General features: G+C 39.6%; 1 protein-coding gene across 2 annotated transcripts; it reads right to left on the bottom strand.

Moving 5' to 3' along the window:
• Positions 1 to 320: 320 nt before the first annotated feature.
• LOC102230325 (protein AHNAK2-like) lies at positions 321 to 27,799 on the bottom strand. 2 transcript variants are annotated; one of them, XM_023352954.1, is made up of 8 exons: positions 26,884 to 27,799; positions 15,631 to 15,677; positions 15,376 to 15,480; positions 14,062 to 14,172; positions 13,792 to 13,945; positions 13,335 to 13,495; positions 6,974 to 13,252; positions 321 to 6,538 (listed from the first exon to the last, which is right to left on the bottom strand). In XM_023352954.1, the coding sequence occupies exons 1-8, from the start codon at positions 26,939 to 26,941 to the stop codon at positions 2,501 to 2,503; spliced, it is 10,953 nt and encodes a 3,650-aa protein (XP_023208722.1). In that variant the 5' UTR covers positions 26,942 to 27,799; the 3' UTR covers positions 321 to 2,500. The 2 variants fall into 2 exon arrangements, with proteins under 2 accessions (XP_023208722.1, XP_023208721.1); XM_023352953.1 differs by having other exon boundaries at positions 321 to 13,252.

The following is a 27,799-nucleotide window of genomic DNA, read 5'->3' as shown; positions in this document are numbered from 1 at the left end:
TCACAAAAATCCATTAATTCATCAAGGGGGAAAGGACCCTCCTTTAAGACATGAGTCTTTATGCATAGTATACATGCAAAACAACAGTGGTCACCAAAACAACAATCAGCTAAATAACTGCAATAATGTTCTGACACTAAAGAAGATCAAAAGATTTTTTTTTTTAGATGACAAAAATATTAACACGAGATTTAAATTTAAACTTGATGTTTAAATTTCCCTCAAGTTTTTAAATCCATTATAAAAGATTCATTTATTTTTAAGATTTCTCGTTAAGAAAGAAAAGAAGAAAGACAATCAATCAGCAAACCTGGAAAAAGTTTCATGTTCATTTTTATATTATTTATTGCGTATGACTTTGTAAATACATTCAGTTATATTATAGCCTATCAGGATAAAAACAAGGGCAGTGACCAAAAAAATAACATGGTTTCCAAAAGCTATTTACATGGCTGGGTCAGTAATTCTTCTCCTAAAGGAAGACATACTTAATAGTTTTAGTGCACATCATAGCAAAGTAGCTTCTGCACAGTGAGTTGTTACAAGTGTAATTGCAGCAGGGCACTTTAAGAGTTTACAGGAAACATGTCACTTCAGCCTTGCAATGGCATTGTTTCTTTACACATCCACTGTAGCCACAGTATATAGATATTTCCTGTACATTTGCTGTTTTTTAACTTCTATATAGTTTTCTTTGCTGTAAATATTTTTCTGCTTAAAGCGCTAGCTGTGAACATACTCTGGAATATCAGCAACGTTGTTTCTCTCTTCTTTTATTTATTTTTTTACTGAATGCTCTGGTCATCGACCTGTAAAGTAATTATGCAAAGTGACTTGAACAGATTTTAAAAGCACAAACTGACAGAACAGTGTCTTAGAACAAAAATTCATAACCCTCAAAGTTTTTTTTTAATAAAATCTCAACATATTGTTTGGTTGTGATGTGACTAACACAAAGTAGGACTGAAGTAAAGTGGGAGGGGAAAAAAATGCATTTTTACAACTTTTGATGTTTGTTTGTTTTTTCCAAATAAAAATGTTTGTCCATTAGGCTGTTCAGAAGAACAGCCTAACAGCCATAATGTTTCAATCTTAACACACACCAGAAAGGTACGATTTTTAGATTTTATTGAGAATAACAATCCTATAAACTTTGATTTGATAACTTCATAATACATTAATTAAAAGTTAATATGTTTCACATATTATTTAAAATTTAAGAGAACTGGAAAGCTGTATTGAAACTCAAGTGGTGGTAATAATTAAATTCTGCTTAAAGGGGCATATGTGCCATTTTATGGCATAATAAACTGAACATAATCAACTATGTTAACTTCAATTACTAAAAAATACTATATATTGAAATTTGAAATTGGGACCCTGTCTCTTTAAAATCTACTGCTCTTTCTGAACCTGTACCTTCAGGAAGCCATCTCAACATGGCTCCTCTATTAACCCTTTAACTTTTTTGTTGTTGTTGTTTACCAGCGTTTCACTGAGAAGCAGCTACTATTATGAGCCCAGCAGATGTGCAGTTCCACCAGGTGTTTGCTAATTGCTGCTGACTAGTCTGAAGGAGCTGATCTCATAGGAGGAGCTGCATCTTAAAGGTGGCACTAGGTTCCCCCAGGAGTGGTTGCCATGGAGCTTAATTTGTCAAGCCAACACTCCAGGCATTTTTTTGATGAGGGATAACATTATAACGCGATGTAAAGCTCAAAAAAGTTTATTTTACATAATACTGCCCCTTTAATGGTGCTGGGATAATCATGCTGTGGGGATGCTATTCTTCAGGGAGGACAGCCCAAATAAGAATTTGTGGCAAGGGTTAAAGGTTAAGGTTCACAGATCAATGTGAAACATTCCCTATGTCTAGATATACAAAGCCTCCAGAAATGCACCCTTGGGATTTGCAGTCAAACGTAATTCTAATATCTATTGAGAACTTAGTGAGGGGTGTGTCTTTACACACATATCACATTTTCCAGATTTTTCTTCAAGAATATTGGTAATATTCACTTAATTTAAATACCATACGGTGTTTTCCCACCATTTTGGGATCCAAAATCCCCATGAAACCTCATGAATGCTGTAGTTCTAATGTGATAAAATGTGATGATGTATGGGGTATCAATACTTTTGCAAGGCACTGTGTATGCTAGCATAACTCAAACATTGTTTGCTATAAAGCAAACATATATTATGCAATGAGGAGAATCATTTAACCAGCTTATTAACATCTTGACCACAATATAAATGTAACAGTCATTTGCTACAGCGGTGCATTTCTATAAAGCTCAATAAGCATGCAACTCCACATCACATTGCCATGGTGATACCTGGATGCTAACAAAGAACTTTCAGTGATTGGTATGTTAGATTGGTCCCTCATCCAGTTGCCATTTTGTTTTTAACTTCAGGCGGTGGAACTCTATGCCCTTCTTTTATGGCGAACCATAACAAGGAGTTGTATCTTTAAGCGCAAATTCAAATTCTTTTTTCACTTCTCAGCCTCATCAAAGAACCTCATTTTCTCAGTGTGCACAGAGTCTTTGAGACGTTGAATAGATGACGCTGTCTCCCCTGAGATGGGCTCTGTGGGGCCAAATATATGGGTGATTTGTTTGGTTATAACCACAGTCTCCTTGTTCTCACTTCTTTCAGTTGTTGTTTCTTGGACTAAGTGTTTGACTTTCCTTGTGGCACTTCGAGCATCTTGGACCGTCCACAGTGGAGCGTCATCTCCCTCCGACTGTAAAGCAAAGCCTTCCCCTGATTGGACTTGGACAGCAGACAGAATCTTGGCATGCTGTGACTCAGGAGTAGGCTGTACGTTTGATGTAATGATGTGTATTTTTCCTGACGTTAGTCTTACTGTATCTTCAGAAGAAGATGAAACACCAGAAGACAAAATAGTGACCTTCTCCGGCAAGGTGGGCACATCTGTGATCAGCTCAGTCCTCGTGGTGGAAGTCATGATGTCACTGTGCATCTCTTCAAATTCAGGACCTGCGCTTTCGTCAGAGTATTTGACCGTCACCTTGGTTGGGGAAGGTATGAATGGGTCAACAGGCTCACTTGTGATCGTAGAGCTTACATCAGCAAAAGCATCTGATGACTGGACAGAAAGGGTGGGACTTACTTCCTCGTCCTTGGTTTCCCCTACTGGGCTGCTATCTTTTACTTGTTCTGCTTTGTCAGGAATCTTTTGTTGTTCTGTTGGGGACGACAGGCCAAACTTTGGGAATTTAAACCAGCTCGAGCTCTCCGGACTTTTGGTGGTATCGTGCTTGGTTTTTGCCGATGTGTGCTTTGTGGTGGCTTCACCTGGTTCATGAGATTGCTTTGAGGTTTCAACGTCTTGATCAACTTTGTCCACTTTTCGAACGTCAAAGTCAACATCAATCAACTTAAGAATGTCACCAAATGATGTTAAAGTCAGTTTTTGTGATAGATCTTCTTCTTTTGGCGCAGTCTTCACTTCCAGTTGATCTTCACTATTTTCATACTCAAAGTGAACGGATTCATCTTCAAGTTTGGATCTTGAAAGACCCATCCGTGGCATTTTAAAGGTAGGTAGTTTGAATTTACTTGGAGATCCTTGAACCACACTATCACTTTCTGTGTTTAGGGTTTCTTGATCCTGTTGTTCTGATTTGCAGGCATCTGATTTAAAATCAGTCTTTGGACCTCTGATGATAACAGCAGCACCCTCTCCCAACTGACTTCCATCATCTTCAGCTGTTTTATCAGAGATGTGCGTCTCTGTTGTTACCTCATAAGACACACTGCCAAATCTTGGCATTTTCAGAGTTGGCATTTTAAATTTTTTGGACTTGACTTCAGCCTCAGAAGTTGTCATTTCAAAAGCAGTCAGGACGTTTTTGTCTTCATCTGCAGAGAGTTTGATCTCTGTTGTCATATCGGTTTCATAATTTTCAACTTCTATTCCGTGATCTGGAAGCTCAGCTTTTACTTCATGCTCTTTCAAGCTCGGCTTTGAAAATGAAAACTTGGGAAGTGAAAACTTACTTTTCTTTAAGCCTGGGTCAAGTTCTGGAGCTGGGGTTGCTTCTACTGCAGAAGATTCTTTAATGTCAACATCTGAGATTTTGGTCTCCATTGACGTAACACCAGCTTTAGGAGTTTCCATGTTGACATCGACGTCAGGGGCTTTACCACCAGTTCTTGAAAATGAGATGTTAGGAAAAGTCCAATTTAGTCGTTTTACTTTACCTTCAAGTTCAACTGTAGGTACATCTTCACCTTTTGCCTCAGCACTTGGTGACTGGACTTCGTATTTCTTTAGTTCCCCTTCTTTAACATTCAAATCTACTGGATCAGTATCAACATGAAGGTCCACATCACCCCTTTTCTCTTTGGTCATTTTAGGTATTTCCATACTGACATGTGGGGTTACGGCTCCAAATTTAGGTAATGTAATTTTAGGCATTTTAACTTCTGATGTAGTGTTGATATCAGCTTTGATCTCTGGAGACTTAACATCCATTTGCACTGAAGGTTGTTCCACTTTTGCACTGGAAAATTGAACTTCAGCTTTGACTTCTGGTGCTGTGACATCTACATCTGCCTTGGGTAAGCTGATGTTGGTATCTGGTCCTTTGGATTGTGATAATGAAAAACCAAGACTTGGAAGTTTAAATTTACTTCCTTTTCTTTCATCATCAATTTCTGAACTCCTTAGATCCACAGATGGACCCTTAATTTTAATGCTTGGTTCTTCTGTTGTAACTGTGAGAACTTCCTCCAAAGTAGTACTTTCACCTCTCACTGTTTTGACATCTTGTACTTGTTTGTTTGAACTTTGGGTAGCAAGGCCAAATTTTGGCAACTTGAATGTTGGCATTTTAAATTTGGATGGCGATCCATCAGTGTCCTTTGACACAACCGTTATTTCAGGCGTCTTAGTTTCTATTGCAGTGACAGTGTTTTTAGGTTCACCATCTTCCTCATCTTTCTCCAAAGGAGAACCTTCTTCCGTAGAGCTTTGAGTAGTAAGCCCAAATTTTGGTAACTTGAATGCAGGCATTTTAAACTTGGATGGTGAACTATCAGTGTCCTTGGTCACTGTTTTGATTTCAGGTCCTTTAATCTCTATTGCAGTAGATGTTTTTATCAGGTTCTCGTCATCAGGGAGTTTTACTTCAGCTTTTACTTCTGGCAATGTAACATCTAATTCTGTCTTTGACAACCCTAAATCACTGCCAGTCCCTTTGGCCTCTGACGCAGAAAAACCTAGACTTGGCAACTTAAAATTTTTTCCTTTTTCTTCACGATCAATTCCTTCAGTTTTTAGCTCTAATAATGGACCCTTTATTTCAATGGTTGGTGCTTCTGTAGTAACTACAATAACCTCTTCTGAAGTTGGGATTTTACCTTTAATTGGTTTTACATCTTCGTCTAATGGAGGTACTTCTCCAGTGGAAGTTTGAGTAGCAAGCCCAAATTTTGGTAACTTGAAATTTGGCATTTTAAACTTTGAGGGTGATCCTTCTGTAGACTTTTTTGTATCTTTGGTTTCAAGTGCTTTAGTTTCCACTTCAACAGATTTGTTGCTTGGAAGTTTGATTTCAGCTTTTACCTCTGGTACTTTAACATCTACATCTGTCCTTAAGCTCAAATCAGTCTCTGGCTCTTTGGCTTGAGGTACTGAAAAACTCAGACTTGGCAGTTTGAACTTCCTTCCTTTTCCTTCAAGATCACTTCCTTCAGTCCTTAAATCTACTGATGTCCCCTTAATTTCAACGCTTGGTCCTTCTGTGGTAACTGTAAGTACCTCCTCTAAGCCTGTGGTTTCACCTCCACCGATTTTGACATCTTTGTCAAAAGAGGGTACTTCTTCAGTGGAACTTTGAGTGGCAAGCCCAAATTTGGGTAATTTAAAAGTTGGCATTTTAAACTTGGATGTTGATCCTTCAATGTCCTTTGCTTCGACTTGAAATTCAGGTGCTTTAGTTTCTATTTCTGTGTCAATTCTTTTCAGTTCATTGTCAGGAAATTTGACTTCAGCTTTGATTTCTGGTTGTGTAACATCTACACCTGTCTTCAAGCTAAAATCTGTGTCTGGCACTTTGGCCTGTGTAGCAGAAAATCCAAGACTTGGCATCTTAAACCTTTTTCCTTTCCCCTCACGTTCACTTCCCTCTTTTTTTGACTCTAGGCATAAATCCCCAATTTCAACACTTGGTTCTTCTGTGCTAACTACAATGACCTCCTCTGACATTGTCATTTCTCCTCCAGGTATCTTGAGATCTTTGTCCAAAGGAGGCACTTCTGCTGTGGAACTCTGACCAGAAAGCCCAAATCTTGGCATCTTGAATGTCGGCATCTTAAACTTGGATGGTGACCCTTCTGTTTCCTTTCTTGTACCTTTGAATTCTGGGGCCTTAGCTTCCACTTCAAAGGATTTGTTAAACTTTTCTTCAGGGATTTGGATTTCTGCTTTGATTTCTGGTGCTGTAACATGTACATCTGTTGCTGGTAAGCTAATGTCAACATCTGTTGTTGGTAAGCTAATGTCAGTATCAGGACCTTTGGTTTGCGATGCCGAAAAACCAAGACTTGGCAGTTTAAACTTTCTTCCTCTTCCTTCACTCTCAGTTCCTGTAGTTTCTAACGCTACTGATGGAGCCTTAATGTCAATTCTTGGCGCTTCTAGACTTCCTACGAGAATCTCTCCAGAAGTGGTAATTTCACCTTCTCCTGTTTTGAGATCTTTGTCCAATGAAGGCAGTTCTGCTGTGGAACTCTGACCAGAAAGCCCAAATCTTGGCATCTTGAATGTCGGCATCTTAAACTTGGATGGTGACCCTTCTGTTTCCTTTCTTGTACCTTTAAATTCTGGAGCTTTAGCTTCCACTTCAAAGGATTTGTTAAACTTTTCTTCAGGGAGTTGGATTTCTGTTTTGACTTCTGGTGCTGTTACATCAACATCTGTTGTTCGTAAGATAATGTCAGTATCAGGACCTTTGGTTTGCGATGCCGAAAAACCAAGACTTGGCAGTTTAAACTTTCTTCCTCTTCCTCCTTCACTCTCAGTTCCTGTAGTTTTTAAAGCTACCGATGGAGCCTTAACGTCAATTCTTGGCGCTTCTAGACTTCCTACGAGAATCTCTCCAGAAGTGGTAATTTCACCTTCTCCTGTTTTGAGATCTTTGTCCAATGAAGGCAGTTCTGCTGTGGAACTCTGACCAGAAAGCCCAAATCTTGGCATCTTGAATGTCGGCATCTTAAACTTGGATGGTGACCCTTCTGTTTCCTTTCTTGTACCTTTAAATTCTGGAGCTTTAGCTTCCACTTCAAAGGATTTGTTAAACTTTTCTTCAGGGAGTTGGATTTCTGCTTTGACTTCTGGTGCTGTAACATCAACATCTGTTGTTGGTAATGTAATGTCAACATCTGTTGTTCGTAAGATAATGTCAGTATCAGGACCTTTGGTTTGCGATGCCGAAAAACCAAGACTTGGTAGTTTAAACTTTCTTCCTCTTCCTTCACTCTCAGTTCCTGTAGTTTCCAAAGCTACTGATGGAGCCTTAACGTCAATTCTTGGCGCTTCTAGACTTCCTACGAGAATCTCTCCAGAAGTGGTAATTTCACCTTCTCCTGTTTTGAGATCTTTGTCCAATGAAGGCAGTTCTGCTGTGGAACTCTGACCAGAAAGCCCAAATCTTGGCATCTTGAATGTCGGCATCTTAAACTTGGATGGTGACCCTTCTGTTTCCTTTCTTGTACCTTTAAATTCTGGAGCTTTAGCTTCCACTTCAAAGGATTTGTTAAACTTTTCTTCAGGGAGTTGGATTTCTGCTTTGACTTCTGGTGCTGTAACATCAACATCTGTTGTTGGTAATGTAATGTCAACATCTGTTGTTCGTAAGATAATGTCAGTATCAGGACCTTTGGTTTGCGATGCCGAAAAACCAAGACTTGGTAGTTTAAACTTTCTTCCTCTTCCTTCACTCTCAGTTCCTGTAGTTTCCAAAGCTACTGATGGAGCCTTAACGTCAATTCTTGGCGCTTCTAGACTTCCTACGAGAATCTCTCCAGAAGTGGTAATTTCACCTTCTCCTGTTTTGAGATCTTTGTCCAATGAAGGCAGTTCTGCTGTGGAACTCTGACCAGAAAGCCCAAATCTTGGCATCTTGAATGTCGGCATCTTAAACTTGGATGGTGACCCTTCTGTTTCCTTTCTTGTACCTTTAAATTCTGGAGCTTTAGCTTCCACTTCAAAGGATTTGTTAAACTTTTCTTCAGGGAGTTGGATTTCTGCTTTGACTTCTGGTGCTGTAACATCAACTTCTGTTGTTGGTAATGTAATGTCAACATCTGTTGTTCGTAAGATAATGTCAGTATCAGGACCTTTGGTTTGCGATGCCGAAAAACCAAGACTTGGCAGTTTAAACTTTCTTCCACTTCCTTCACTCTCAGTTCCTGTAGTTTCTAAAGCTACCGATGGAGCCTTAACGTCAATTCTTGGCACTTCTAGACTTCCTATGAGAATCTCTCCAGAAGTGGTAATTTCACCTTCTCCTGTTTTGAGGTCTTTGTCCAAAGGAGGGACTTCTGCAGTGGAACTCTGACCAGAAAGCCCAAATTTTGGCATCTTGAATGTCGGCATCTTAAACTTGGATGGTGACCCTTCTGTTTCCTTTCTTGTACCTTTAAATTCCGGAGCTTTAGCTTCCACTTCGAAAGATTTGTTAAACTTTTCTTCAGGGAGTTGGATTTCTGCTTTGACTTCTGGTGCTGTAACATCAACTTCTGTTGTTGGTAATGTAATGTCAGTATCAGGACCTTTGGTTTGTGATGCCGAAAAACCAAGACTTGGCAGTTTAAACTTTCTTTCTCTTTCTTCACTCTCAGTTCCTGTAGTTTTTAAAGCTACTGATGGAGCCTTAACGTCAATTCTTGGCGCTTCTAGACTTGTTGAAAGAATCTCTCCAGAAGTTGTAATTTGACCTTCTCCTGTTTTGAGATCTTTGTCCAGGGGAGGCTCTTTTTCAGTAGAACTTTGAACAGAAAGCCCAAATTTTGGTAACTTGAATGTCGGCATCTTAAACTTGGATGGTGACCCTTCTTTTTCTTTTTTTGGCACTTTGATTTGTGTAGGTGTAGCTTCTACTTCAATGGAGTATTTGTTCACATCATCACTCGAAAGTGCAACTTCAGTTTTGCTTTCAAAAAGATGTGTATCGACATCAATATTTGAGAGGTCAGAGCTAGGTGCAACAATGGTAACTGCAAGAACCTCATCAGGAATGTCCTTATCAATGTCATCTCCTTCTACATTTTTGTCTGAAGTGCCCAGTCCTAATTTTGGTAATTTAAAAGTTGGCATATTAAATTTTGATGGTGACTGTTCCACATCTGGTGCCTCAAAATTAGCATCAGGTATTTTTATGTCAGTCTTGGTCTCAGTAAGTTTCACCTCTACCTCCTTCTTTGCTTCAGGTCCTTTGACTTTTGGCACTGTGATTCCAAACTTTGGCATTTTGAACTTGCCTCCTTGTCCTTCAACTGTAGGTTGAGTTTGCACTTCTGGTTTTCCAACTTCCACTTTTCCAGAAGATATCAAGATTTCTGCTTTTCCCAGACTAACATCTGTGGGAACTGGGACTTCTACCTTAGTTTTATTGTCCACTTTGCCTTCTGTCTCCATGACATCTGTGTCTTTACTTGAGAGTCCAAGTTGAAATTCCGGTCCTTTAATTTTGGGCATTTTTATTCCAATCTTTGACAACTTCATCTTTTCTTCTTGTCCGGCAAGGTGATGCTCAGCCTTCGTGGTTGGGATCTCCAGCTCTGGTGTCTCATTAAGGACCACAGGAGATGAAAAGTGGATTTTTTCTCCATCAACTTGCGACAGCTTGACTTCTGCTTTAGCATCAGAAAATGGTACTGGTATTTCAGGTTTTGGTGCTGAGTACTCAACATCTTGCTGAACTCCAATCTGGGGAAATTTGCCCTTCAGCCTGATACCAGGTTCTTCATGCTCAGCATCAGTGAGTTTTATTTCAGTGTCACCTTTAAACAATGTGACATCTACATTAACCTTTTGGGATTGGGTTGTATCCGTTTCAGAACCTTTTAGTTTCGGGAGTGATATTCCAAATTTTGGAATTTTGAACTTACTTGCTCTTCCATCAATTTCAGATGCTATAATTTTTACATCACTGTCTGGTATGGTAACATCAGTACCAGGCCCATATTCCAATGTGTGTGTTTCAGAAGCTTCACTTACCTCACCGCTGAGGTTTGGAGTAGCAGCTCCAAATCTGGAAATTTTAAAAGGGGACATTTTGAATTTTGACAACGATCCTTCAACATCCTTTGTTTCAACTTTAATTCCAGGAGCTCTAACATCTAGTTTTGTTGATGATCCAGTTCCTTCAATCTCAAGATCTTTGATTTCTCCTTTAACTTCAGGCAGTGTCAGATCTTTACCTTTCTTCGATAGGCTTAAATCTGACTCATGCGTTGTAACTTTTGGCAGTGCAATTCCCAACTGGGGCATTTTGATCTTGTGTCCGTGTCCTTTCGCTTCACCTTCCTTCTGCAGTGTTTTGATTTTCAGATCAGACTTTTCCATTCCTTTCTGTTCTTCTGACCTAACACTATCTTTGTTCACATCTGTTCCTGTACCTTCAGTGAGTTTGATCTCATGTTTAGCCTCTGGCAGGGTAACCTCTGCATCTTTCTTTGACAAGCTTATCTCAGGACCTGCTAATTTTGTTGTTTTGACTCCAAACTTTGGGATTTTGATTTTGCCTCCTTGTACGTGTTCACCCTTGGACTGCAAAGGTTTAACTTCTCCAGGTTTCTCTAACTGCATCTTTTGCTTTAGAAAATATACATTTCCCTTCCCAGGAGAAACTTCTGCTTTAGATGCTTCTGGGAGTTTACCTGCAGCTTTGCCATGTGCCTCTTTCTTTGACAAACTCAAGTCAAATTCTGGGCCTTTGATTTTTGGCGTTTTAATTCCAAACTTTGTACATTTGCTTGCTTCCCAATCAAACTCACCTTCAGTTTCAGTTGGCTTTATTTCCACTTGAGGGTTTTCTGCCTCTGCCATTTCTTTAGGAACATCTAAGCTCTTGAGGACTGTATCGCTCTCTGGGCCTCCTGGGATTTGCCCTCCTTCAGCCAGTGCTACTGTGTGAGCTGCGTCTTTCTTAGATGTGTTAATATCAACTGTTGTTCCTTTTATTTTTGGCACTGAAATGTCCAGGTTTGGCCATTTAAATGTACTCTTTCCATCTCTGTCTAGAGGTTTTGTCGTCCCTTTGTCAGAGATATCCACTTTTCCACTGGGTTTGCCCGAAGGAGATATTCTAACTTTGGACAGCTTATTCCTTTCATCTTCTGGTTTATCAGATGTTTCTTTACTTTCTAAAGAAATGGCAAGTATTGTCTTTGTGTCAGTACTTGCATTAAAATTTGTCAAGACACCATCCTTTTTGACTGACTCGTCCGCTGAGTCTATGTACTCAATACCATCAAGTTCAGGTATTTTGACTTTACATATGACTTCTCCAGTTTGTCTTTCATCTTTCCTTGTTTCTGTTGTTAGCTCTTTTTCCTGAATGAAGCTTGGTTTCTGCATGTCAATCCCAATATAAGGCAGCCTTCTGCTTTTTGCTGACATCCCAAAGCTTGGCATTGTTATCTTTGGCCTAGTGGATGTCTTCAGCTCTTCTTCTGTTGCTGCTTTTCCGTTTGTTGTATCAAATTCTTTTTCTTTAGCTTCCTCTTCACTTTTGCACTTTGGTGGGCTGGTATCGTCTTCCATTTGAGATTTCTTAAAATCAAACTTGTTGTCAGTTAAAAAGATCGTTTTGGAGATTTCTGAAGATGCCGTTGTGTCAGACCTTGTCAGATGCTCTTCTTGTTTTGGTTTTGCGACTTTGGTGGGCGTTTTTACAGATATTCTTTGTGCGTTAGCATCTATGACAGTTATTTCTTCTGGGATAGGCACCCCAGATATATCCAGCTGAGGCAGCTTAAATCCAGGTAATTTAGAAACAGCTTCTTTCACACTATCAACATCAATTGACATTTGCACTGTTTCAGCCTGGCTTTCTTTGTTGCGCTTTTTATAATCAGCCACGGTGGTTTTCACAGACATGTCCTCCATTCCTGGAATCTCGATGTCTTCACGTTTGGGAAGTTGGGTTGTGGAAACGCGGCCAGTTGTAGTTGTGGGTTCTTGATCGTTCACTGTTTGCATTTCTTCTGCATTAGCAACATTGCTCATGTCTAATTCAAGTTGCTTATGTTTTGGACTGGACTTTTTGGATTGCTTCTGTTTCGTCTCCTTTCCTTTCTGTGTTTTGTCATCACCTTTCTTGGGAGATTTTCTCAATGATATGTCAAGTTCCACCTTTGGTAAAATTATCTGCGATGTAATGAATTTGGATGAGATTAGCTTTGAACTCTCTTCACCTTGGCTTTTGTTATCTACGCCGACCGTAGATTGATCTCCCATCAATCTAGTTTTTGACTCAGAGCTTGAGATAGCAGCAGATTTTCCTGCTTCAGGAAGATCTTCTGTGTCAACACTTGCTCCGAGAGTCTTAAGCCTTTTGGGAGAGGATTTTGCTTTGGCGTCTTTTTTGTGCGATTTATCCTTCCCTAGGATCTTCATTTTTAATTCTGACCTCTCTTTCTTCTTTTTTTTCTCGTCTGGGGATTTTGGAGCTCCAGACTGGCCTTCCTCATCGCCCAGTGCTACGGTTTGATCTGTGGTTTTCAAAGTAGCGTCTACACTGACGAGCTCCACCTTGTGTTGAACCGGGTCAGACTCCATAGCTTCCCCTGCCTGTTCATTGATCTCTGGTGTTTCTGCTATGGGGTATTCAGGGAACTCGGGTGAAAGAGTGTCTGATTCCTGCTTCTGCTGAACGTCGCTACTCATCTGCCCAGATGTTGGCGCATCCGTGTCCTGGTCTTCAGATGAACTTATGCGGCCTCTCCTCTTTAGGCCAGAGAGTTTTATTTTATGCTTCTTCTTTCCTTTCAGGGCATCCTGAGATTTTATAGGTGACTCTGTGTCACTTGTCGTAGGACTAAGCTCAAGTTTTCTTTGCTCATCTGCTTCTGACGAACTGTGAGACCTTGTGAAACGAGATTTACGTCCTTTTCCAAAGGAGGGAAACTTTGGCCACGAGATGCGAGCATCGCCACGCCTTCTGGTTTTTCCTTGCTCCCTCATCTCTGTGGAACCGACTTCTTCCTCCTGTTGAGCAACGGAAACATTGAATATCAAATTACATTCATCAAAAAAAAAATATTAGCAGACGCAGTTTGAAAATAGTTACAGGAATAACGTCTGAATCGATGGTTGGTTCCGTCTCTGTGAAGTCCGGCTGACGTTTCAGGCAAAGCTTCAACTTGTAAGCCTGAGCATGCTCCAGAATCTGAATGGCGTCCTCATATGACATGTTGTCAAAATACACTGTGGCGCTCAGAATCTGATCTCCTACAAAAAACAAAAAAAAATCAGTGGGGGGAAAAAAATGATCAAATCCTCTAAAGAAGAGCCGACTTTCAATCTGTTGCAATGAAATAAGTGGAACAAACTATGGAGAAAATAATTGAAATTACAATTATTTAACTTCAATTACATAAATAAAGTTTCTAACTTGTTTTGAACCTGTGCAACAAATTAATTTGTTGTACAAATTAACCTCATTGTTAATTTGTGTAACATTGAAGTTGCATATATTAATAATTATGCATATCTAATTAGTGTTCATAATAAAATGAATAAATAACCTTCTTTGACTTTTAAGCTTTTTGAAGCTGGTGACTCTGGAACTACTTTCTTGATGAAGATCCCCTCTTTCCCTCCTCCGCCATAAACCAGACCCTCTGCACATCCATCTTGGGCTGTGTTCACTATAACGCCACCTTCAGGACTGGGAGCTTCCTACAGACACACCCGAAAAAAAGAGGACAGATGTTCTTCCTTAAACTGCACCATCAGCAGGTTCACAGCCTGTATGGATTCCTACACGTGACGGGTGAATGGTGTGAATGTCGGACCTTTAATTTACTCATTTTTGGAGTGGAGGTCCTCTCGAAGATGAAGCCGAGGCCAGACTTTTTACCTTTGTGTCCACTCCCAGCTTTGTGGTCTGCATCATGTTCTTCGCACTAAGAAAAATAGTGTTAGATAGGTGTTGTTGTTTTTTCAAATGCTGAAACATCAATTTAGCCTACCATACATACGGATATATAAACAGAAAAAAATTTTCATTTCTATTACATTTCTAAGCTTTATTCACAATGTCTCCTAAGCTGCAGTATAAGTATCTCTGGTAGTATTATGGGCTGTCTCTGTGTTAAACCTGTACAAGTTTAAGTCAGGAAAATCATTGGAATTTGCTAGTTGCTGTGCTCAATGACAAGCTAACTGCTATTAGCAAAACAAGCTAAAGGAATAAACATGCTTTCTGAAGACAGTTGTGCGGTTCTGGGAGAGATAAAAGCCTAAATAAACAGTTTGCTACTGTAGCCGTAACAGTTTCAAACACTTGGCAGCCATATTGGATTTTAACCAGGACAATAAAATTTAAATGTTTTGGCCTCTTGTGTCCATGGCAGCAGCATTTTGGTCGGAAAAAAACGCAAAGGGTTGACAAGGGGCTCCAGAGTGAAACTTTTTAAAAATGAAATGTGAATCAAATCCTTTCTAAGTGCAAAGTGAAAACATTATGGAAACAATGGCATCAGTCACCCCATCTTGTGCTTGTGGACTCACTTTTGACCCATCCACGGCACAAATCTACAACAATGGTGGCTCTCTGTGCTCTTTCTTTTCTGCTGCACCTCTACAGGTGACGTGATATGTTAAAGCAAAATCTAAAACAATAAAACTAAAAAAGTGAAATCTGCTCATTGTGGAAAAAGTATGCAGTCAGCCAAGACCTACAGAAGGATTACATAAACACGCCTCTGGATCAGAAAATACACAAAGTTTCACCGCCTCCTGTTGGCCTGAAATCCACACTGCACCTTTTCCAGCCCCGCTTGTGTGTAAACACAATTTCTGTCAGATGTGCAACAAAAAACGCTTTTGGAAACATTGTTATGCAAACAGGGCCTAAGTGAGAAACCACTGACTTCCCCACTGTGAGCTTTGGCAGATCTCATGTTTACTACAATTTTCTACAATTTCAAATTTCTACAATTTCTCATTGTACAAATTTGGACTCTGGAAATAAAATCCAGAATCAAAATGTTAAAGTAGTTTCAAATGAACTCGGCTGAGAAAGGAAATCAACTCAGGCTAATTTCTCTTTCCTTTCCTGGACGGTTCATGTCAGTGTAGCTCAGCTGTATCTTTGCTCTCTGTACCTCTTTGTCAGCGTATTTTGCCGCCTCAGGATACTCCTGGACCGGAGACGATCCTTGTGGCCGGGGTCTCTCCCCCTCTGCAAACTGAGTCGGCTCCTCACATATCTGTGTGAACAAAGTCAGTTAACATGAAAACAAAGTTATTTCTGTCATTCGTACTACGAACGTACATCATGTTTGTGGAGTAAGTTTAGATAAAGGTGCAGATTAGGGAAATAATAGAGTGGGATTTTCCGGTAGGCTCCAGTTACTCACTGAATTGTCCTGTGTGGCAGGTTCTGGCGCTCGCAGTCTTCTCCCTGCTTAAAAATAAAAAAAGACAAGCCAAAATATTACCGAAAGAAATCTAATGTCCATGCTTAATGAACAAACCAACACAATGTCACTTTGTTTTAGTTCGGTGGATTCATGTGATTTAATCCTTTTTTTTTTCATTTTCTTCAAATTTTCTCCCTCACTGCCTCGGCTCGTGCCTTCCCACAGCTGCTGCACATTCAGATAATTAGCTCCACCTGCTCTTGCACCAGTAATCACCTCCTCACTGTGCATGTACACTCCCATATCTCTCACATCCATTGCCAGATCCCCGTATTGCCATTCCCATGTGTCACCGGATTCTCCTGGTCTGCTCCGCATACCTTTCTTGTGAGTGCGTCTTTTTAATAACCTACTGCTTTACTCTGCTTGGTCCTGCCTCCAGCCTGCGTTTAGAACCAACTCAGAAGCAGAGGGTTCACCAGAGCTTCCAAACCGCTACATGAGATACGGGAACGTACGGGAATGTGGAATATTTGACATCGTTCCACAAACGACACAAATCCAAACATTTACTCTTGATGCGCAGAAAACTGCGATGTAACAACGTTGAGTTAAAAAGATGGAGTCGGCTCACTCCCAGGATTCATCTTGAGGTTCAGACCGACACCGGAGCCGACGGTGAAACTATTTAGAGTTCTTCCTGGCAACGATTTCCTCAGGGAGCTGCTGCCTCCTCCATCTGTTAAGTGATCCACCTTATTGATTCTCGCATTAAACTTTGAAGCCTTGTAGGCTGGCTCCTCCTGGTTGTCGAAAAGGATCTGCCTGATTATTATTATCATTATTTTATTATTATTGATTATTTTTTTCTTACAATTGATTTTTGTGAGCACAGTAAAATTCTGATTAAAACCACCACTCTTTACTTTTCGTCTGAATGGACGGTACTTTAACGTGAAGCAATCGTTCGTTTTATTTCAATTTCCCAAGGTTTCAGATACATTAAGGACTGGAAAAGTTGACTGATTAACTTAAAACAACTAACCTCAAAAACATTTAACACAAACCAAAGCATGATAGGGAACACTCCACAAAAGAAAAACACACAAAATCTTACCAAGTATTTTTGGTCTAGTTTCTAGTGTATAATATGTCAATATGTTTGAAATAAGCCAAAACTAACTTAGAAGTCACTTTTCAGCAAGATGTAAGAGCTCAATCATTTCTGACCATTGATTAAAAATAAAGTACTAGTTCCAATGTCTGATGCTTTTCACTTATAAGATAGAAAAAAATATATTGCTTCCTATATTTTAACTTGCTTTGAGAAGGGTATTTTTCAAAGCGTAACACCCACATTTTTTTTTAATGCCTTGCTTACTTTTGACATGGGTTTGGTTGCTGAGAAAACTAGTTTTGAATATGTTTGACCTAAAAGGGCAAGCTTTATCTCCAGGCTTCAAGAAAAAATTTTCAGAGATAGTAAATGGAAAGATATGTGCACTTATCTGAAGTATCTCCTTCCAAAGCTGTAGTATTTGCAGATGTGCCTTTGCAGTCTATTCCCACCCAGCCCCTCTCCCCGCCCTCCGCCTCACCGTAATGTGTGTCATGTGGCAAAGTCTTTTAGTTTGTGTAAATGCATCAGAAGACAGCTAACGCTAGCAGGTCAGAACTATGCGTCTTTCTCAGGTTGTGTTGTTGTCCTGAGAAAGACAAGAAAGCTGAAGCAGAGCAGTTCAATGATATTACAAGCTCCTCTTCTTTGTGGCTTCTAATAAAAATTAACTTTTCAGACATTGTTGAAACACTGTGAATTCAGAGTAAGCACACCGCAGTCCCTAATAGTTCAAAAGATTCTTTAAAAAGAAAAGAAAAGAAAGGAAAAAAAGAATCTGCAGCTGCCCACGCCATAACGTTAATGCATTCATTGCATCTACATTTTAGGCCAGGTTGAAGTAGCAGAATCCTTTCATCAAAATCAAAGCCCACTTACCCACGGCTGCTGGTTGTGGAGCGCCTGGAAGCGAGCCTACTGTTAACAAGAAGCTGTTTCTATCTGTCCCCAAGCAGTCCTTCACTGTGTGTGACTGCCAAAGCGGCTAAAGTGTTTGGCTCACCCTGGGATGCTGGGAGGCGGGACACGTTTGGCTTCCAGTCATACCTTGTGCTAAGTTGTGTGTCACATTCTGAATTCATTTGTCACCTGTCAGGGTTTCCCATTTTATTCTGGTCCAGTAACAGAACGCTTGAAACGTCATATTTATCGGCTGAAAATCGTATACGTAACCGGCTTTGCCGCATAAATATAGATGTATAGTTTTGGACCTAATCTGGTTCGTTTGGATTTGTCTTGTCTTTAAAACAAGCCTCTATTGGAGAGGTAACATTAAAATTCGTTCATCTTTCTCTGAATGTGCAGCAATACAACACATAGCCACTTCTCTGAGACCATTGCTTATGTCTCTCCGTCTTTGGCATTGTCTCAGACCAACAAATTAGCAAAACTCCTGCTTGTATAAAGGTGGCCACAATGGGCGGTTATTGATGAACTAAGTGCATTTGTCATCTTTATAGAGACGATACACTATGGAGTATCGGTTTTAGATTCAAATCATTTTAGGGAGTTAGTGAAGACTAGATTATATTTACGACATTCTCAAATGAAAAAAAAAAAACTAGAATTGAAAAACGATGTACTTTCTTCTTCTGATGCCGGTCTCTAGCGGTCATTGGGTGAGAGGCGGCCTACACGCCGAACAGGCCGTTATTACATTGAAAGGCAGACCAATATAGATGTATCGGTATGAAAATACTGTTTCTCCCCAATAAACATGGAACTGAGCCCAACAGAGGAAAAAACAGACTCATGAGAATTGACTGACGGACGCTGCTCAGGGATTCAGTTGTGCTCTTGGGGACTTCAGTGACCACCTGGGTGGTCATTAATGACTTTAAGAGGTGTGATCAAGAGAAAGGACCTCCTGCTCTGAATCACAGCTCTGTTTTGTTGTCAGACCTTTGTGCTGCGTATGGATTGTCCATCACAAGCATCATGTTGGAGCACAACACGGTCCATACGACCGTGTAGCATCTTGTGGAACGTGGCACCAGGCCAGCGTGAGCCAAAATGTTGTCTGATCAGGTTTATATTTGGAACCCATTCCGAGACTTCAACCTTTAAAGTTGTTGAACAGATGAGGTGAAAATCTTGAATCTTACTAGTGCTTTATAAAGGTAAAAGATAAAGCACTTTTCCAGGCACTTATTGTGTGCTAATACGGGGACATGATGGCTGGAATTGGGATATTAATTCAAATATTAGAATCTTACTCAATGTCAAAAATCTAAATTTCGTTCTTTACAAAAAAAAAAAAAATCACTTCTTTTTCGAGTCTCTTGTGTGAAAGTACTGGGAGGTTTTCCTGGAGATTAAGCTCATGTAACACAACATGGTTTATTATTTGTGCTCACTTCTTGTACAACGGACACACACAAGCTGCTTTTAGTCTAGGACGGTTTAACGAGATTTAAGTGAAGAGGGGGGGAAGTAAATAGAATTTTCTGCCTAAATTGCAGGGACATGAGACAGCGAGAGCACATGTTTTCAATCTATTAATCTCCTGCAAACTTACAGTGAGTTTCATCACAGCTCTGGAATTTGTGTTTGAATTTGTCAGGGTCACCGTGACATGTGATACACAATGACCAGAGACGAGCGGCAGTCCACGTCTATAAAGTACAACAGTTTTTGAAAATAAAACCAGAAAAGAAAATCCTACAGGTAAACTGCTATGAGAATAAAAGAGGCTTAGTGTAAAACAAGACTTGTAGCACATTTGTGAGAGAAACACTTAAAATCAATCAATCAAATCAATCAAATTTTAGCACATTTCAGCAGCAAGGCATTTCAAAGTGCTTTACATCATATCAAACACAGAAACACAATGCAACATAGAATCAACAATCAAAACACAACATTAAGTCAGGTTCCATCAATAAATTTGTAATTGATTATGTTTCAAATACAATCCTAAACAGGTGGGTTTTTAGTGGAGTTTGCATCCATAGAAGGTTTTAGCTGTTACACTCCTACTGTGTTATATGGAACAAAATACCTATTGTTACTTTTATTTCCACTCACGCTCACAATCACACAGTTTAAAACGATGTAGACAGCATTTTAATGGGCTTCTGGCACAAGGCTCCGTACACCTGATTCACGGAATTTCGCTCTGGGACTTAAAACCACACGTTCTCCTCCCTGTGGACAGGAGGCTTACATATCACCACTCCTAGTTAATTGTGAAGCATAATGGCTGTTAATTGCTCTTTTTCGTGGAAGCATAATTCACAAATAGAGGAAAAACAAGCAGTTACGAAATTTTACAAAAAGTAGAGATGATGTCAGAGCAGGATTTCTATTCCCAAAACTGATGGGTTAAAAATGTATCCAGATCATTTGTTTTAGCCTGTTCAATGACTCAGGGAGTCTCAGGGTCTGTTCCCAGTCTGACTTTTTCCCCTTGTATTTCTCCGTGTGTTTGAGTGCTACTCTACCTTAGAGCACCAAAAATATCTTCATCTTCAGGTAGCTTTAAAAATGTCTTCAGAGAACTGTGGAAAACATTAACAGCATGTATGTGGATCCTACAGCCTTTCTGACCCCATGTTTCTTTATTAGCCATCACAATAATCTCTCATTGTTGCACAGTGGCGCAGTTGGTAGCACTGTTGCCTTGCAGCAAGAAGGTCCTGGGTTCAATTCCCGGCCGGGGTCTTTCTGCATGGAGTTTGCATGTTCTCCCTGTGTATGCGTGGGTTCTCTCCGGGTACTCCGGCTTCCACCCACAGTCCAAAAATACTGTTAGGTTACTTGGTCTATCTACATTCTCCCTAGGTGTGTGGGGGTGTGTGTGTGTGTGAATGGTTGTTTGTCCTGTATGTCTTTGTGTTGCCCTGCGACAGACTGGCGACCTGTCCAGGGTGAACCCCTCCTCCCGCCTGGAACGTAGCTGGAGATAGGCACCAGCAACCCTCCCGACCCCATTAGGGACAAAGGGTGAACAGAAGATGGATGTTTCTATTTTATTTTAATTTTCTTAAAAGCCTACATTATTCAATACTGCAGGACATGAAATGTGAGTCAAACATATTATTTTGTAAATAGAAAGTTCAGCAATGATTAAATTCTAATGACAGTAAAGACAAATTCAGCAACAAGTCTTCACCTTTTATTCGCAGTCTTCGGTGTCCAGCAGCAAACAGTAAGGTTGATATATTTATATGGTTTGTATTATAAAGAATACATGAACTTCATAAAAGTTTAATAATACACGTAACTGGTAGTGAAGAAACAATTGTAGTTTGTATCCAGCTTTAAACAACGTTAGCCTCAGTGCTAACGCCCGAAACAAACTTGCTAGCTAGTTTAGCTTTTTAACTCTGAAGCAGCCGTTGGCCAGGAATGACGGTGTTCGTCAGGAAAAGGGTTGCCAAGCAACCGTGTCGGAATATTATCTTAGTATGCCTTAATCAAAAACCTTTTTTGTTTGCTTTTCGTTTTAACATTGAGAACTACGGTGGCCGACAGGTGCAAATGCGCAGCAAAAGAGAAAACATGCAAACAAATAAGAAGACACCCCCGAATGAAATGCAGCAAACAAAAAGAGAGACGCAAACACCCCCGAATGAAATGCAGCAAACAAAAAGAGAGACGCAAACACCCCTGAATGAAATGCAGCAAACAAAAAGTGTTGAAAACGGAAGTGCTCCAGACCACTAGGGGGAGTCAAAGAAAATAGTATTCATTTCTATGGGACCAGATGCAAGATTCTTCTTCTTCTTCTTCTTCTTGGTATTTATTGGCGGTTGGCAACAAACTTACAGTAGCATTACCGCCACTTACCAGTATGGAGTGTGGTTCGAGATGGTCTATAAACTTTCACTTTCTACCTTTTCCCTCCATTAACTCCTGATTAAACATACCCCCACACATACACACCTGCTTATATTATCCAACTTGCTTATAGCTTTATATACCCCTCTTTGATATTCTTTACACATTCACACCCAACTTGCTCTACTCATATCCTATGAAATAGCTTTGTTTTTTTAAGATACCGAATAATTATTTGAATATGTCTACTCCCGAAATCTCTCCTCAAAAATTCTATTAAATTAAACCTTTCTTTAATACCTACACACTCTCTCAGCATGCATCTTCTCTCTTCTTCATACTTACAACACTCTAAAATAACATGCTCTATTGTTTCAGACTTCTCACAATAATCACACTTTCCAGATGCAAGATTCAGAGAGATACCTTTACTTTCTTTCAAATTTCTTTCTCTGAATCTTGCATCTGGTCCCATAGAAATGAATACTATTTTCTTTGACTCCCCCTAGTGGTCTGGAGCACTTCCGTTTTCAACACTTTTTGTTTGCTGCATTTCATTCGGGGGTGTTTGCGTCTCTCTTTTTGTTTGCTGCATTTCATTCGGGGGTGTCTTCTTTTTTGTTTGCATGTTTTCTCTTTTGCTGCGCATTTGCACCTGTCGGCCACCGTAGAGAACAAATAAGATAACTTCAGGAAAGGAACAGTCATGACATTCACAAAAAATGTATTTGCGTTTATCAAAGACTTTGGCTGTGAAACTCTTATGAAACTGTATACTTAAAGTTAAGCTCCAAACAGACCAAACAGAGCTTGTATGTTTAAAATGTCTGTTAAAAAAGATCCTGGATTGAGATATTTTAGGGTTATTAACATATTGCTTATGAAGTGTTGACTGTGCTGATGTTTTATACTTTCATTTTAGCAGAAAGTAACAAAAATAACATTTTTAAGAAGAAAATGGTTATGTGACGAAAAAGGTGCTGCACATTTATCAGACATGCCTGTAGTTTCTAATTTCTAATTTTAGAGGTTCAATTGTTCACTTTTTGGGCAAGAAGATTTTTTTTCCCCTGTTATCTCAGCAGCAATAATAGAAAACGGGATAAAAGAGTCTATCTGCATCTGTACTTGTAGCCTGCAAATGACCCCTGGGGCCACACTTTGGATACCCCTGAATAAAATAAAAAGAGGCATGTGAGAACATCGTTCTGAAGCTGCTACCCCAGCAGATGCCAGAAGAAAAGACTGAACAGACTTTGACTTGACCTTGGATTTTCAGACTTATAACAGTTAACGCATCAGACCGAAGTACAGCCTTCTCTGTCTCCACCCTGTTATCTAATCTGCTTCTTGTCTTTAGAAAAGAAAGAATGTCCTATTCAGTTATCCTTTAAGATATATCTATCGCCATCAGAAAAAAGGAAATAGATACTGCAAAATCTGCAATCATAGGTGAATTTACTGCGCTGATGAAATGTAGCATGTCATCTTACAGCTTTTTAAAACTATTAAATCATTGAGTTGAAACACAGAATTCTTCTTTTTTTTTTTAGACTAATTAATCAAACTGGTACGCGTATTAGCCGATGCCTAATTTTAAATGCCTTGAATCAGTGCTAAATACAAAAAAAATCCTGATCAGGACTTTTCTAATTAAAAGACACATTTCTGTGCTTGCACTCCAAAATACAACAATACAAGCATAATGCCACAATACAAGCAGCACTGTCAATAAATCACCTTATTATGTCAGTATTTTGTCATTATTGTTATAAATTAAAGTGCATTCGATTGAAGAGACTGACTAGAACGTTGTCTGTCCAGTTAAAATATGTTTCTACCGGTTGAAAACATTTATGCAATACCTTTCGTTAGTTTTAGACAGTTCTGTATTTGCAGTGACGAGGAACTGCCTACTGACTTCACTGACCTGGGAATGTTTCACTAATTTATATCAGCTTATTTCAGAGGAACCAAACTCCAAAGAGACAAACCAGATTCAAAGCGTATTACTTAAAATGGAATCTAGTTCAGTTTAGACTCAGTTCAATTCAAAATGAACCCAGTACATTCAAATATACAATCCAAACATAGCCTCAACCGGCATGCAAAAAATAATTATAATAAACTAGAGTTTAGAATAAAACAACAGTAGGTTTTTAAGTTATCTAAGAAATCCCTGTTAAATGAAATCGCACCGTTTTCTCTCACCCTAGAGAGGAACCGCTCCCTTTCATCAGACAAGAGGAGGTTCACTCAGAACTTTTATACAACTGGACAAGGAAGTTGCTGAAAGTATTTTTTATTATTTATCATTATTTTTATTTTTCCGTTTCTGCAGAAAACGTTTCGTCTCTAAAAAATAAATGCTTTTCTGATATTGAACACTAGAGGGCATAGTTCACATAAAAATACAGTCACTCTCAAATCTTAATAACAATAAAAAGGTAAATCTCCTAATCATGGAAACGGTCTTAGTGACTTAAAGCTTAATAACTCTAACCTAACTTAGATGAATCTATACTTATGCTGGCTAGATTAGGCCTGTTTCATTTCGGTCACTGTAAGACTTATGGAAAACACATAAAGCTTGTTGAATGGAAACAAAAATAGCTCAAATAGGCTCAAAGTCATGAACTGGTCTGTGAACTGTGTGACGGGAAGGTGGACCAGCTCCACTGCACAGGCACAGCCGACTGCTAGGAACAGAGAACCATATCAGCTGGAGGTCATGTATTTTATATAGGAAAGAAGAACGCCTGATGGAAGCATAATTCCCGTCAGAACGCCTGGATAAATAATTCAGGATAGTCTTAAAGCTGCACTCTGCAGCTCATGAGCAGGAATAAATCAAGCTGAAGCCAAACGAGAGAGGAGAACCTCCTGAGCAAAACAAAGACCTGAGATTCATCTGTAACTATGACGATGGGGTACAAATAATTTTACATTGTCACCACAGACCTGGGGTTCGTTTTAATAACTGTTTTACTTCTGTTTTTTTATACGTACATTTACGTATAAGTACATTGTTATCGCCACTCTCCATGATTGACTGAACCATGCCCTTCACTTGACCTTGGATTTTACTTTATTTTGCTTGACATTTATCTTTTCAGTTTCTTTATGCGTTTGAAAAGTTACACAGTCAAAACTTAAGAACAATAGTTTGGGTTATTTAACATGTCAAGTGAAAAACAAAAATAGGCTTTGTTATTCAAAGTCGTATTTACACCAGACCTAACTATTGAGCTAGCTGCTAAATATTGAGCTAACTGCTAAATATTTAGTTTTTAGCTAAAATTTTAGTTTCCAAACTAAATGGTGTGATTTGGAGTTAAATTTAACTTGGACCTTAATATTTAGTGTGAACCTAAATATTTAGCTTAGAGCTAATTATGTATTTACAGATAAGAATTTAGTTTGCAAAGTAAATATGTAGCTTGGAGCTAAGTCTTAGCTTATTCCTGAAAAAGAGCTAAATTTAGCTCCAAACTAAATATTTAGTGTAGACCTAACGATTTAGGTTGGAGCTGGAACTAAGAATTTGGTTTGTAAACTAAATATGCAGCTTGGAGCAAAATATTTGGCTCCAAACTAAACATTTAGGTCCAAGCTAAGATTTTAGCTTGCAATCTAAATATATAGTTTAGATCTAAACTTTTGCTCAAACCTAAATATTTAGTGTGGACCAAAATAATTTGCCGTTGATTTTTAACTGTATAACTTTGCAAACAGCAGCCGGTGATATGAACATTATTCCTGACAGCATTTTGACTGGTTGCATTGTTTATCTACGTATTAAAGGGAAACAGCATCAAAAACTCCTAGAAAACTTTCAAAGTCGTTGAAATAATCCTGAACAGAGATGCACCAAGAAATCAACTGAAAGCTGGAATCAAACGCCTTTTTCGTTTCTTTTTTTTTTTTTTTTTGCTTGACCAGCTCTGATTGGTGCTGAGGAAATAAATAAATACATTTCTGATTATAAAAAAAAAAAAAATTTAAAGCGCTACGGGTCGCAGGAACAACGCCACTCTTCGGTGTGGAAGTTGTTACTGTCAGCTGTTTTCTGAAACAGCTCAGTTTTATCTTTTCGTGGAATCCCGCTGTGCTTATCTTGCGTCATGCTGCATTGGGAAACGTTGGTGCACCTTAAAAAACCTCAGCTCTAATGTCGGAGTCACCATGGCGATCTCTGGTCCTGATTGGTCTGTGTCCTCCATGTTCTAGACGCATCCTTGCCCTTAAACCTTCTCATTCGAATGGCTGAAATACGTAACTCTCCATCATATCAGTCCAGGTGTTTTTAACCGGGAAAACATCACAAACATGCGGGACGGATTTCTGCTGGACGTTGCTCGAGACGGTTTCATTTGTTTGGAAATAATTATTGTTTAACTGCAGAGCTTTTAAAGCCCAGCAGATAAATTAAGTTTGCACTGTTCTTTTTTGTTTTATCCAGACGTTTTGTAAAAAAAAATAATAATAATAATTTATAATAATATAGAATTTGTTAAACTCATAATTTAACAATGAAAAAAACATATGTTGCACATTAATATAGTTGATACAGAGTCAATAGAATTTAAGTAAGACATGGTTGGATTAGTTTTGTTACTTTTTAAGGAACATGGACTCTTATTGTCACCTTTATAAAATAATGGCCTACGTCATTTCTTTTTCTCTTTTTTTTTTTCTTTTTTTGGCCGAAAGTGATTTTTTTATACCTATATCATCTAATTAAAAGTGAAGATTATTATTATTTATTTGATTCTTTTCTCTTTTTTTGCAATTATTTTAGGAAGCTGACGTTGAGTACTTCTACTCTTCCTTTATAAAACCAGAAGATGATGATGATGATGATGATGATGATGATGATGATGATGATGATGATGATGATGATGATGATGATGATGATGATGATTTTAATATTTCATTTGATCCCTGCACTGCCGTTTTCTATTTTTGGCATCAATTTTCTATTTCCGGTCTCCAGCTGTCGTTTTTGTCTCTAACACAGGGATCTGTTGCCGTCCGCCGGGTTTCTGATCTAATCGACGAGTTTTTGAGTCTGAGCTCCAGATGCTCTGCTGGAAGGCAGAGAGGAGAAACGCAGACACACACACACTCTCTCTGATGATGACATCTCCAAACAGTCCGCTGCACTCTGCAGACACACCCATCAGCAACACACAGCATCAGCACCAGCTGCCTCCGACTCATCCGCCGCCATCGCAAACATTCCCTTTCCCAGCTGCCCTGCTCGGCCACTTCGCTCCTCAGAGGAGAGACAATGTCATATGGGATCAAAATAAATAAAGTAAAGAAACAGGAAGGGGTTAAGAGCCTACCCGTCCCAGAGGGGGCAACGTGCCAGTTGGGGAACGCCAGGTGGAAACAGTCGCACATGGTGGCAGCCGATGCAGCAGAGGAACCGGGGATGGAGGCTTGGGCAGGTGCCACTACAAACTGCTCCTTCTTCTTCTTCCCTCCACCTCTCCTTCAGGCTGCCAGTGCTGCGGGTCAGTCAGTCGCGGCGGAGTGAGGGGCGATGAGCCGCAGGAAGAGCCAGAGCCGGAGGAGAGTTTCAGAACTCGCTCCTCTGCTCTGATTGTCCACAGAGTGAAGGAAACTCCCTCCTCTGTGCCATAAACACGGACCCTCAGGACAGCGGGGGTAACTTAATTATGGGTGGAGCTGCCTCCCATCCCCCCGCCTCCCCCCAACAGAGTTCTCTTTCTTCTCGTCCACTCGGTCTCCCTCTTCTTTCCCACTCAGTCCGATTGAGTTGCTTAATCCGACAAGGACGATCACGATGTCAGAGTCTGGGGACGATCCAACGTCTCTCACGTGGAGACTTTAACTCAATCTGCTGCTGAGTACACTCGGTCTGAAGCCCCTCATTGTGGACTGGGAGCTGTGGAAATGAACATCTGTTTATACACTGTCTTAAGCAATCAGGAGATTTATTTGCATGACAAGATCATTCGGAGTTCAGGGCAGGGAGGTTTTATTTCGTTACCCACAACAAGTCCAACAGAAAGTCCCGCACAAATGCATGGAGGACACAGGTTTTAAACAGTGATAGCAGGTTTAATTTGGGCTCTTTGAAATAATTTATGGCTTCTGACGCTGATGGGAAAGCTGACAAATGTTGAAAAGTGGGGAAGGTGAGGTAAATATGCAGAGAGAAAAAAAAGGGTCATAATTGTTGGTTTTGAGGGGCTGAAAGTTCTGATTTGAATTTGTTGCATTTTTGTTTGGCAT

The sequence above is a fragment of the Xiphophorus maculatus genome, chromosome 19, assembly GCF_002775205.1.
Source record: "Xiphophorus maculatus strain JP 163 A chromosome 19, X_maculatus-5.0-male, whole genome shotgun sequence".
In the NCBI taxonomy this organism is placed as follows: domain Eukaryota; kingdom Metazoa; phylum Chordata; class Actinopteri; order Cyprinodontiformes; family Poeciliidae; genus Xiphophorus; species Xiphophorus maculatus.
Note: the sequence above shows the minus strand (reverse complement) of the source record. Positions and strands in the feature narration are given on the sequence as shown.